The sequence below is a fragment of the Vipera berus genome (genome assembly GCF_964194415.1).
Source record: "Vipera berus genome assembly, chromosome: 1".
Lineage (NCBI taxonomy): Eukaryota > Metazoa > Chordata > Lepidosauria > Squamata > Viperidae > Vipera > Vipera berus.
Genome location: NC_138202.1, coordinates 35,992,796 through 36,006,080, shown reverse-complemented (window position 1 = coordinate 36,006,080; position 13,285 = coordinate 35,992,796). Strand labels below are relative to the sequence as shown.

General features: G+C 44.4%; 1 protein-coding gene across 1 annotated transcript in view; it reads left to right on the top strand.

Moving 5' to 3' along the window:
• The window catches only part of DYNC1H1 (dynein cytoplasmic 1 heavy chain 1), a 63,435-nt gene extending 61,729 nt beyond the window's left edge, over positions 1–1,706 (top strand). The window contains exons 77-78 of the mRNA XM_081314004.1: positions 800–927; positions 1,033–1,706. Coding sequence (XP_081170130.1) covers positions 800–927; positions 1,033–1,161 — 257 coding nt within the window. The 3' untranslated portion in view covers positions 1,162–1,706. The remainder of the gene's footprint in view (positions 1–799; positions 928–1,032) is intronic.
• The last annotated feature ends 11,579 nt before the right edge of the window (positions 1,707–13,285 follow it).

The window sequence follows — 13,285 nt, the reverse complement described above, 5'->3', positions numbered from 1 at the left end:
ACATTTGTTAAATGAATTTTGCTCCATTTTACAACCTTTCTTGCCACAGTTGTTAAGTGAATCACTGCAGTTGTTAAGTTAGTAACATGGTTGTTAAGTGAATCTTGTTCACCCCATTGACTTTGCTTGTCAGAAGGTCACAAAAAGGGATCACGTGACCCCAGGACACTGCAGCCGTCATAAGTATGAACCAAGTTGCCAAGCATCCAAACTTTAATCACATGGCCTTGGGGTTGCTGCCATGGTTGTAAGTGTGAAAACAGTCATAAGTCATTTTTTGTTAGTGCCACTGTAACTTAGAACGGTCACTAAATGAACGGTTGTAAATCAAGACTACCTGTAGTCAGAGTACCAGACTGAGAGCGATGGAGAACCAAATTAACAGTGAAACTCAACTGGGTTGAGTCTGTGGGCAAGTCACCATCTCTTTCGTGTAAAGTAGCTTAGAAGATGATTGTTAATATAAAATGTGAATATAATGAATAAACAATGTGCATTAAACTCTTTGGAGGAACCAAATAAATATATTAATGCCATTGCATGCTCTTTCAGTCAATACATTTCAGCCACTTTAAACTGGACTTGGTGAAACTGAACCAAAAATTGCTGCCATAAAATATTCTGATGAAATGCTCCTAATGTCGTTCTTTGATGAGTTAATTCCTACTGTTTGTTGAAATGAATATGTAACCTATATATTAACCACACACTCTCATAGATGAAATGGTGAATTGAACATTGCGGAGTTTTAATGTACTTCAGTGCTCTTTCAAATAGCACTCTCCTACTTCCTTTGTAGGGCTGAAGCTTCAAGGAGCCACTTGTAATAACAACAAGCTGTCACTTTCCAATGCTATTTCAACTGTACTGCCCATAACTCAACTTCGCTGGATTAAACAGACAAATGCTGATAAAAAGTCTAATGTGGTAAGAAAAGGGGCCTTTTCACTCACGCTTTTCAGCTAGGCATGCTGTTTTTAATCTCCGTGTGTATTTCCATCCTCCTAACCAACTTCTGAACTTATTTTCCAGGTGACCCTGCCCGTTTATCTGAACTTTACTCGGGCTGATCTGATCTTCACTGTAGACTTTGAAATTGCTACTAAGGAAGATCCTCGTAGCTTCTATGAGCGTGGTGTAGCTGTCCTGTGCACTGAGTAAAATGGTCCTATATTAATGTTGAATTAATAATTAAATGCAACTTTACAGGATAATTTCTAGTTTATACTTTTTTGAACAGATCTATTGTAAATGAAGAGCTAAGGTAATAGTAATTAATGACATTCTGTAACACATTAGTGCAAGAACGCATTCAAACCTGGGTTGATTTCATATACTTACTATCCGGGAACGAAGAAATCATATAACAGAACCTTTTCCTCGGTTCTGTTTCTTGCCTACACCCAGATTGAGCTTCAGGAAAAAAAATCCTGCACTTCTTTTAGATTCTGTGTATTAAACTTCATTAATTTAAGCTGTTCATTCATTCATTGCTGTTTGTTGCTGATACTCCCCCAGTAGGAGTTTTATATCCATGTAATGTGTAGCAAAAGCTAGGAGTAATAGGGCAAATGTAAGACTTAGAACTTAACTTTCTCCAATGGTCCATCTAATCCAGCATTATGTTAAGATTACATTATTCAAGTTGTACTTGATTCTGGGGGTACTTGGAAACAAACATAATAAAAGCTGCTTTTGAATAAAAATGGCTTAATGGATTTATGTATTATCCATTAGATTGCAAGGAACTTCTTTTCTATCCTTTTTCAATCCGTTTCTTGCCTACTATTTGCTTTTCTCTTATGATCACATATCCATTCAGTTCTTTACGTGGATCCCACTCATTATAGATGTCATACAAAGAATGTATATCAACTTTAAGATAGCTGCTGTTTTCTCTGATTTTTCATACCTGGCTTAAGCAGCAAGACCAAATAAGCAGTGGTGTAGTATTTGGGGAACAGTGCGGTGGCTCAGCGGTTGAGACACTGGGCTTACCAGCCAGCAGCCCAGGTTCAAGACCCAAGCGCCATGTGGCTGGGTGAGCTCCATTCTCGCCCCAGCTCCTGCCAACCTAGCAGTTCAAAAGTATGCAAGTGTGAGTAGATAAATAGGTACCACTTTGATGGGAAGGTAACAGCACTTTGTGGTGTCATGCTGGCTACATGACCACAGAAATGTCTTTGGGCAGCACTGGCTCAATGGCCTTGAAAGGAAGATGAGCACTGCCCTTTATAGTCAGCAACTAGTGGAGTAAAATCCACAGGGACTCCTAGTATTTGGAGCACTTTGTATAGAAATAGTACCTGGCCAGGTGTCTGGTCAGCCTGTTTCTAAAACCCTCCAGAGATGGAGAACTCAAATTCTCCATTAGCAGACTATTACCGTATTAAATGGTTTTTTTTCTTTATATTGAATGGAAGATTAGTTAGCTGCAATTTACAACTTTTTAATGCCTGTTGAACTTGGTGTAGCCAGCCAACCTTTTTGTTCAACCATCTCCTTTCATCTCTTACCTAAGACTTCTGTGACTGAGAGATGAATTTAGAGTATCTCTGCTTTGTCATACACTTTCTCTACTCACAGTAATCTGCATATGTTTGATTTGCATCAAGAAGGAAGAGCTCACAAAGGGTCAGGTCCCCCTTGATTCATTCACAGTAATGTAAAGGTTCCTCTTCCTTAGCCTCCAAATATGAATGAGGTAAAAGACAAAAATATTTCTTATATTGACCTGATTGGAAGGCATTCTTTCGAAAGAGTGAATTACTTCAAGATTAAAAAACAAGATAAGATGAGTGACACAATTCTAATAAAAAATACTTGAACGTTTCAGTTTCCACCTTATTTATTTGTGCCACCAGTGGGCCCTTTGCAGTGGACATATTCAGCAGCATAAAGTACCTTTTCATCCCTAGACAAATTCACATTCACTTACACTAATGCTATCATTGACACATCAAATCACCCGCAACCTCTTTCTTAATTTTTCTCCAGATTCTAGAGCAGGTCGCCTTTGCTTTTTGTTGGTATTTTCATCTTCACATAATTTGTAGTCACAGTCAATCAGCATGGGCTGCAATGTATCATCCGAAGTTGACATTTCAGAATTTGGTGCTGTAAACCAGGGTGGTTCTGATTCTGTAGTCTGAAGTGGTTCAGATGCTTTATTTGAGATAATTATTTCGGGTGGTGATGAGGAAAGAATCACCTGTTTTTCTGGAGGATGGTATTTTCTTGCCTGTATCTCTCTGATGGGATCACTAAGAGAAACCACTGCTGTGTCATCGAAATCCAAATCATAGTCTGAGTTGCTTGAGAGTTCTTCGTCATCTCCATCGTAAGGGTCCACAAACTAAAGCAACAAATGGTATTGATTTTTTTCTGTTTATAGCAGGAGTGTTTTTAAGTTCTACATGCAAGATACAAACATATAACCCAGATCCCAGTGGTATGAAAAGCAAGAGCAAGAAATCCTTTTCTCCTTTATCACCAAATGAAAAAGGCCACTTTTACGCCAAGTGCAAATAGTGATTGCAAGACATACTAAGCCATTCCAGTAAGCCATGATTAAACATGGTTCCAAAATTACTTCCTGAAAACAATAAAAGGTGCCCCATACGTGCACAATATGTTATCTTAGATAAGTCTCTGGTCCCATATGAAACACCATGCAGGACAAGGTGAAATGGCAAAGCACCACCAAAGTGTCTTAGCATGTTTCATTTTCTCTCACACTTTCCTAAGATTATATTATTTTCCCTGCAGTATTGTGGGCAGTTTACAGTGATAAAAATGTAATTTAAAAAAATCAGGCATGCAGTCATGCCTCAGAAAATCTTTTTCTCAAATACAGTAATGGTTAAATTAGTTTGTAGTGAACCCCCCTGTTCAAAGGCATCAAAAGTCATAGTGATGTTTTATTCCCAATTGAGTATCAGAATGACAGGCTTTCTACCAATACATTATTAAAAGCAAAGAAACAGATTGTGAACCAGATTGTGTACTAATCATTTATTGCATTTTAATTTCCTGTGAAGTAATTGCATCAATGGAATGTACTAAATGCTAGAGGCTTTGAACTCCAAAAAAATGTAATTCAGCAGGTGGGCCGACTGGCCAACACTTGTTTATATGAGGCCTAGGCTCTCGCACGCCCTGTCGAGACGGGCGGTTGGGCATCTGCCCGTTGGTCCCTCCCCTTTTCCTTCTTTCCGTGCGACGGCGACGGCCTTCCCTTCCCCTCCGTCTCAATAAATAAATAAATAAATGTAGCCATCTCTATTTTCACCATATCCTACAAGTGTCCCTGATAAGTTTTGTTACTCTAAGCTCAGCTGATCCAGGCCTCTTCTTTGATTAGTCACAGGTAAAGAAATTCATACATACCCCTCTTCTGTTTGGGCATAAGCAAAGTTATGTACATGGCAAAAAAAGAGTGAGAAACAGTAAGCAAAAGAAAAAACAGCAGAAAGGGGAAGAAAAGAAAGCTAAAACTAATTTACACTCACTCCCTCATCTTGCTTCCCCCAGAAACACCATTTCATAACACTGCCTTTTGTTCTTTAAACTTCCTCCTCTTTCAGGATCTCAGCAACTCCATCTAACCAAGACTTTCTTTTTCTCTTCTTCTCAATCCATTCACTCTTTTTCCACACTTTGTTTTGCAATTTAAATTCATTTATTCTCTCTCCAACCACACCTTTACTATTGATTATTCACTGTTGTAATCCAACGGCATTCATTCAGCCCCCACTTGGTCTTTCACACAATTTTTCAGTGCCTCATTCAGCTTCTGTGGTTATCTTCACATACCCAACACTCCTACCATGTAAAAGTGGATAGAAACCTGCTCTTGTACAAAGGAGTTTTCATTACCAGTTGTTCATTCTGTTTTTCTATAAAATACACTACCTTGGTCCGTCATACATTACACATTAAAAAAAAAACCACAGGAGAAGCATTTTTTGCACTGTTGGCACTGGCATCAACTATTTGGCCGCACCCAAAGGACATTCCTGGTATGAAGAATGCCTTCTCTGGGAGAAGAAAGGAGTATAAAACAAATGGTAAATTCTACAAATTGCTAAGTTTATAATTAATGTCCTACATTTTAAAATATATTAATAATTTCAATTTATTCGAGACTATAATAAAGCAACCATATTGAACTATTGCCTCTAAACTTCTTGCAAAATCTGCTTGAGTTCATAAGCCAAATTTGCAAAGGGGTGGGACGGGTGTCACAAGATTATTGCCATTTAATTAACCCTATTCCTCCAGATAATCAAGCTATGTGAAAGCGGAGTTTGCACAGCTTTTACACTCGTACAATAAGTGCCTGGAAATAATAATATAAATGAAATTAATAAGCACTGAATCAATTCTGTATGAAAAGCCATGGTTGATTTTAAGGTTGATTTTTATATATTTTTTATATATTTTTCCATATATATATATATGAAGGGACGCGGTGGCTCAGTGGGTTAGGACGCTGAGCTTGTCGATCAGAAGGTTATTATTATTATTATTATTATTATTATTATTAATTATTATTATTATTATTATTATTATTATTATTAAATTTGTATACCGCCCTTCTCCCGAAGGACTCAGGGCGGTGAACAGGGCAATACATAATAAAAAACAAGATATAAAAATTAAAAAGTAATTAAACAGCAATGCCCGTAATAAATTAGTACACATTAAAAAGTTAAAACTGATTTATAAAACCCAACCCCATCCCATCAGGCCAGGCCAGCTTGTTCAAAAAGGTAGGTTTTGAGATCGCGCCGGAAGGAGCGGAGATCAGGCGCCATCCGGAGCTCAACCGGAAGATGGTTCCATAAATCCGGCGCGCCCACAGAGAACGCCCTTCCCCTGGGGGCCACCAGTCGGCATTCTTTGACCGGTGGCACCCTGAGGAGGCCCTCTCTGTGGGAGCGTACTGGGCGGAGGGAAGTTGACGCCGGCCGCAGGTGCTCCCCAAGGTATTCCGGACCCATGCCATGTAGGGCTTTGTAGGTCATTACTAACACCTTGAATCTCACCCGGAAGACAACTGGAAGCCAATGCAGCTCGCGGAGCAGAGGTGTAACATGGGAGTGTCGGGAAACTCCCAACACAACTCTCGCGGCTGCATTCTGTACCAGTTGGAGCCTCCGAGTGGTCTTCAAGGGTAGCCCCATGTAGAGAGCGTTGCAGTAGTCCAGACGAGAGGTCACAAGCGCGTGAGTGACCGTACGTAAGGTATCCCGGTCTAGGTAGGGCCGCAACTGGCGCACCAGGCGGACCTGGGCGAAGGCCCCCCTAGTCACAGCTACTATATGGTCTTCTAAGGAAAGCTGTGAATCTAGGAGGACTCCCAAGTTGCGAGCCCTATCTACGGGGGGTAATAACTCACCCCCCATAGAGAGGGGTGGAATATCCTGAATATCCCGAGATGCCGGTACGCACAGCCACTCAGTCTTGTCAGGGTTGAGTCGAAGCCTGTTCCTCCCCATCCAGACCCGAACCGCCTCCAGGCAACGGGACATCACGTCGAGGGCATCACATATATATGGAAACACTTTTCACCCATTGATCTTCATACTCCAGAGATGTTATGTAATAAAATATGATTACTAGGAGGAATCAGAATGGGATTTTCAGTCCCACAGGGTGGTACATGGAAAGCCCATTCGTTCTATCAACTGGGCATCTTACCTCTATATTAGCATCAGATTCAGATTCAGTGCTGGAGTCAACAGAACACTTTTGCTGTGAAAAGGAGAGGCAAAAGGAAATGGGAAATTTTATTTACTTTAAAATCATGAATCTCATTTCCTAATCATAGTTCTTACTACAAAAGGCGATAACAGTATTTCTTAAGTTCCCAATTCAACCTCCTAACATAATCATTTTAACTACTTAAGCAATAGGTAAGAAAGTTCCATTTGGAAATTCCTGTCTCCTGTCATTCAATCATTGATGAGATCCCAAAGCACAATCAAATTTGCTTAAACCTTGTTCACTGAACCAAAAAACACAGGGGGGGGATGTCATATGGTACACCAAATCATTACCTACAAACTACCCTAGCTAAATTCACAGAATGATGAGAGGACATCCATGTTTATTTATTCAAAAAACAAATGATGCACCATTCACATCTAAAGAAAAGGTGGGAGGTCAAACATGTATCATGTTGCTCAACTTAAGCTTTTTAGGAGGGATATTGTAAGGATATTCAAGTCAAGCTGAATACTTAAGGACTTTGTGGACATGTCCAGATAGTCTCCCCGGCCATAAGAATAAAGTGGATTTTTCCCTGAGTTTTTGGAATTCATAGAGGTCTCTCATCTGTGTACTGACTAGGTTCAGCTTTACTTTCACCTGCCCTCCTCTCCATTTGCAGATGGTCCCATGACAGCTACTTCATGCAAGCCTCAGGCTTGTGGATCTGTAGACATTTTACCAATTCACTTAAAGCCAAGAATAATCCAGGTGAGATAAATCAATTCTTAATTGGGTTTGTTTTTTTAAACCCAGCATTTTAAAATAACATTACCGTGTATCTGTAAACTAGTCCTTCTATATCAGATTTTTTCTCTGCATTCACTAAACCACATGACACTACTGAAAAAGAATACAAAAAAATGGTTAGGAAACTAAGCTCCTTGATCTAATGGTTAATGTTTTCCTCTTATTATTCTGTAGTCCCAGTTATAACTGATGAGCAACCAAGCTATGAAACAAAAATTTGCTCTGCTGCCATCTACCCATGATCTGGATATCTGCAGCCCATGTATACATACAGGTATGTATGTATATAGCATATACCACACATACATATTATACAGATGTACTTACCTGCCACTATTTAAAGCCTGAAAGAACAATCTACTCATCCATAAGGCATAAGATACACAAACGTAACTTGTGGTTCATATTTTTGTCTGTGTTAAAATATTCACATATTGCCTATCATGTAAAAATGTATACAACATTAAAAACAGTTATAAAGAGCAGCAACATATAACTGTTATAACCAATATTGTAGCTAGATATTAAATTAGCCTAAATTAGCCCCAAGCATATTTTTTGAAGAACAAACAATAGAAATACTGTTTCAAAAGAATTGACTGTCTCCTACATAATAAACATATGATGAATTTTTCAGCCTTAACATTAGAACAGCTGTGTATTTCTTGTAACTCATTGTCAGCCCATAAAAAAACAATCTTTAGACCAAGATTAAACTCCTTTAAAATATTACAAGAACAAAAATAGCCATATGTAAAACTCGTGGTCCCACCTAATCCAGCCTTCCTGGACTGGAGGCCTTGGCATTGCCTGGCCCTAGTCTAAGCAGGCTGAAACCACAGTCCCCAAATTTTGGGAGGAGGGAGAAGAACAGCTACTGTTCAAGAAAGAGTTCAGTCACAGAGGGCTCTTTCCCAGCCTTAGCTGGAGAACCCAGATTTTGAACTGAAGGGTTTGGATATACATACATACATACACACATACAACTAAAAGAAGCAGTTTGGCATTGAGCACTTACCTTCCATGAGTTTCCTACTTTTTATCTTTCTTCTTCTCCTTTGGGTCCTTTGCTGCAAAGTTGCCATTTTTCTTTTTCTTTTTCTTTCCACCTGCAAGTGTTGTTGCTTTCCAATCTCCCTAGCCTTCCTGCCCTATTATCTTAAGTGTCTGCACCTGTGCTTCCTTTCCAAAAGCTGTGGCATTCAAAATGGCCAAATGAAAAGGGGAAAGGGTGTTTCTGAAGCTTTTAAGTGATTTTTTTTTCATGAAAAGCTGAAAGACACCAGTTCTACTACGAAAGGTCCAGGAGCCTTCTAGTCTTCAGCTGAATGCAGATAATTTAACTCACACTTCTAGTATTAGGGAAACTTATGTAAGAGGGAGGAAGCGGGTACTGTTTTTATCATGCTTCCCTCCACTCTATGACCTCTTTGAACTAGAAACACATACTTTTACTTTCCCCCCACCTTCCTTTTTCATTTTATGTCATGCCAATACCATCATTATAGAGCAGTATTTTTCAACTTTGGCCTCTTTAAGATGTGTGGACCTCCAGAATACTGAGTGGGGAATTCTGGGAGTTGAAGTCCACCCATCTTAAAGTGGCCAAGGCTTGCTTGCTTATCTATCTATCTATCTATCTATCTATCTATCTATCTATCTATCTATCTATCTATCTATCTATCTATCATCTATCTATCTATCTATCTATCTATCATCCATCTATCTATCTATCTATCTATCTATCTATCTATCTATCTATCTATCATCTATCTATCTATCTATCTATCTATCTATCTATCTATCTATCTATCTATCTATCTATCTATCTATCTATCATCTATCATATGTTGATGTTACTTTATCCAGGAGACTACAATGCCAATACAGAGTATAGTTTGGCTGCCTAAGACTGCTAGCTCATTTGGTTCGTGCTTGCACACTTTCCAAGAAGCACCACAGGGGGCGAGCTAGCTCCACACCAGAAAGAAAGACAAACAGCATCCTGCCGGTCATCCAGGGGCCTTCTCCCTCCACCAAAATCACCTCACAAATGGGCATTGATCCAGAAAGGCCCAACACTGGCAGGCTTCTGACCATCCCCACAAAGTCCTGGCTCATCTTCCCACCTAAGTAGTTGCTGTTTATCTACTCGCACAGAACACGCTTTCAAACTGATAAGTGAGCAGAGGCTCAGGCAAGTGATGGGAGCTCACCCCACCACACAGTGCTCAAACCTCTGGAGCACAGGCCCTCTCCAGCCTCATTAAGCCATTGAGCCACTGTGCCTCTTGGCCAAGGCTGAGAAATACTGTTATAGATGTGAAAAATAACTGGAGGTAGCGAGGAAATTTAGAAATAAAAATATATATGCTTTTAGTATTGTCATGTAATCATATTTTATATTTTATAATCATTTTATAATCAATTGCCTGAGTAGATGCTTTGAGTATATGGGGAAAAATACAAGCCTCAGGTGGAGGGAGGGGGAGAACAGGAGTTACCATGGGGCCCAGTATGAGTCACCATCTAGGAATTGTTTTTAAGTACCTTCTGGTGCCTGGTACCCCTGGCAGGTGTAGAAGATGGGAGACATCTCACCTCTAGTATTGATAAGCATGTACATATATGGTCTGAGTAAACAGGATAGTAGGGGAGGGAACTTATTAGTACAATGTAAGCAAACAGGGGCAGAGATAATGTATTCTGTTTTTAGGCGCTTCTGATAGATTGTAACCTCCAAAGCCTAAGTCAATGGGGCCATGGGGGAGGGAATGGGGCGTCGCGATAGGATTTATAATAATAAATGGCGGCAACAGCTTCTCCAAGCCTCCCACTTCCCACCAACCGTTTTTCCAGGGGCCTTTGACAGTGGCAGTGGCAGCGGCGGCGTGGCATCTCCGGCCCGCCCCCAGAGCCGTTTGCGGCCGTTTTAAATAGATGCCGACGTCTCCTCTATGCCTCGGCCGCCTCGGCCTTTTCTTGGGCGGCGGCGGCGTCTCCGAACGGATCTCCATCAAAAGAGACGCCGCGGATCAGCTGTACAGCGGAGACAGCAGCGGCAACAGCGGAGATGGCGGCAACAGCTTCTCCAAGCCTCCCACCTCCCACCGACCGTTTTTCCAGGGGCCTTCGACGGTGGCGGTGGCAGCGGCGGCGTGGCATCTCCGGCCCGCCCCCTGAGCCGTTTGCGGCCGTTTTGAATGGATGCCGACGTCTCCTCTATGCCGCCGGATCAGCTGGGCAGAGAAGACGGCGGCGGTGACCACCGCGGCGATGTAACCGGGCCGCTCCTGGGCCGCGGCGCGGACCGCTTTTTTTCGAGGCAATTTCAACGGAGACGGTGGCGGCATAGCATCTGGGACTCCCGTACCTCTGGGAGGCCGCGCTCTGGACGGCCCCCAACCAGTAGGGGCCTATGGAGCTGCGGCCGGGAACAACGCCCAGAGTACCAGTACGGCGAGGGAACTGTAGGGGCGACTGAACCACCGAAGCCGATGCCAGATGAGAATCTCACCATCTTGCCTTCTGCCCGCTCTCAACCTTCCTTGCCCACCCTCTCCCCATAGGACATGATAGGCCTGGGTGCAAGCCACGGTGGCAGAGTGGCTTGGCCTTACACCTGCAGCCCCATAGAGGTGGGAGCTCTATGGGGTATGCCTCACCCAGAGTGCGTTCTGGACCATCCCCGGAAACAGAGTCACAACCCATCGTGAGAGGATGAGGAGTGGCCTGCTTCTGGGGTTCACCCGGCCAAGTGGCAGTGGCCGGGTGACGGTCCAGATACCCACCTACCCTGACTCGACCCTCCTGCTAATCACCATCCAGGGGACTGCCTTCCCGGAATCCTTCGTGACTCTATGCTCCTTTGCTACTCCAGCACGGACCTGCACGCCCTCAGGGGTTCCCCCCTCTCCTGGGTGCGACCCGCCTTCGCTACCACCTCCAATCTCGATGAAGGGCCCGACCATTGGGCCTCTGAGAGATGGCCGGGCAGGGTCAGGGGCCTCCAGCATAAATCCAACAAGAGGCCCCTGGTTAACTTCTTAGCTAAATTTTTTGTGGGGTTAGGGAGGGGGGGTGGGAGTGGGCTGTGGTTGTTCGACGAAGGGGGGCCGTCCAACAACCATTGCGCAGGCCAGGCCTACGATCGTTCGCGAAGGGGAGGAGCGGGGTTCGGTCGCCGACGAAGCCCAGAGGCGAGCCGACGGACTACCAATTCCCAGGACGGTGGGGAACAGCAGAAGGTGCGCAAGCAGAGGGCCGTATCGACACCGGGAGGGTCATCTCCGCTTTCTGCAAGCGGTGAGACGCTCCGACACTCTGTCTCTTCCCCGAGGACCCAGGAGCCAAGATGTGCAGCCTCCTGAGCTCAGGCTGGTCTACCTAAATGCCAGGTCCGTCACTAATAAGGCTCCCCTTGTTCGAGATCTAGTTGAAGTTGAGCACGCGGACCTGGCTTGCATCACGGAGACCTGGCTGGGCCCAGAGGGTGGTGTTCCTCTGGTTGACCTTTGCCCACCTGGTTTCCGGGTGCTGCACCAGCCTCGGCCTCATGGCAGGGGCGGAGGAGTGGCAGTAATTATCAGGGAGACCCTAAGCCCGCGGGAGACCACCGTTCCTCAGATAGTCGGGTGTGAGTCTCTCTTTCTGAGATACGGTCCTGGGGCGCAGTTGGGCCTGCTGCTGACGTACCTTCCACCTAATCGCGCAGCGGCAGCCCTGCCTAAGCTACTCGATGTCCTCTCGGGGTTGGTGGTTGAATTCCCCAAACTCATAGTTTTGGGTGACTTCAACCTACCGTCCCTAGGAGGATCGTCTGAACTAGCTCGGGAGTTCATGGCTTCCATGACGGCCATGGACCTGTCGCAAGTAATTTCAGGACCGACTCATGAGGGAGGCCACACCCCTGACTTGGTTTTCTTATCTGGATGGTGGCGTGATGATCTTGGTGGGGGCTCTCCAACCGTTATGCCCCTGTCATGGACCGATCATCACCTCCTACGGCTGGACTTCCGCTTTGCCACCCCCCGCCGTGGGTGTGCGGAGCCAACCAGATGGTACCGCCCCAGGCGCCTAATGGACCCTGATAGGTTCCAGGCAGCGCTTGGGAACCCACCTGCACTCCCTGCTCACAACTCGGCGGATGCCTTAGTGGAAGCCTGGGAAAGGGCAGCCACAGAGGCACTTGACCGAGTTGTACCCTTGCGGCCCTTGACCCAGCACAGATCCCAGCGAGCCCCATGGTTCACCGCGGAGCTCCGGGAGATGAAGCGTCGGAGACGGGGCCTAGAGAGCCGTTGGAGATCCAGTCGATCCGAATCCGACCGGTTGCGACTAAGAATCCACACCAGGTCTTATCTCGCAGCGATAAGGGCGGCGAGAGCCAATTACTTCTCCGCCCTCATCGTGTCCGCAGATAATCGCCCGGCTGCCCTGTTTAGAGTGACCTGCTCCCTTCTGAACCAAGAGGTGAGGGAGGAGCCCTTACAGGGTCGAGCCGAGGAATTTGGTCAATATCTGTTGGATAAAATCGCTCGGATTCGAACCGGCCTGGACTCCAACTGGGCAGAGTCTGAGGAACAGGACACGGGCAGTCTTGTCGACGTCATCTGGGAGGAGTTCGATCCTGTGACTCCAAAGGAACTGGACAGGATTATGAGGAGGTTGAGCTCCTCCACATGCTTATTGGACCCGTGCCCTTCCTGGCTGGCTTATGCAGCTCAGGAGGGGACACGAGGCTGGTTCCAGGCGGTCATCT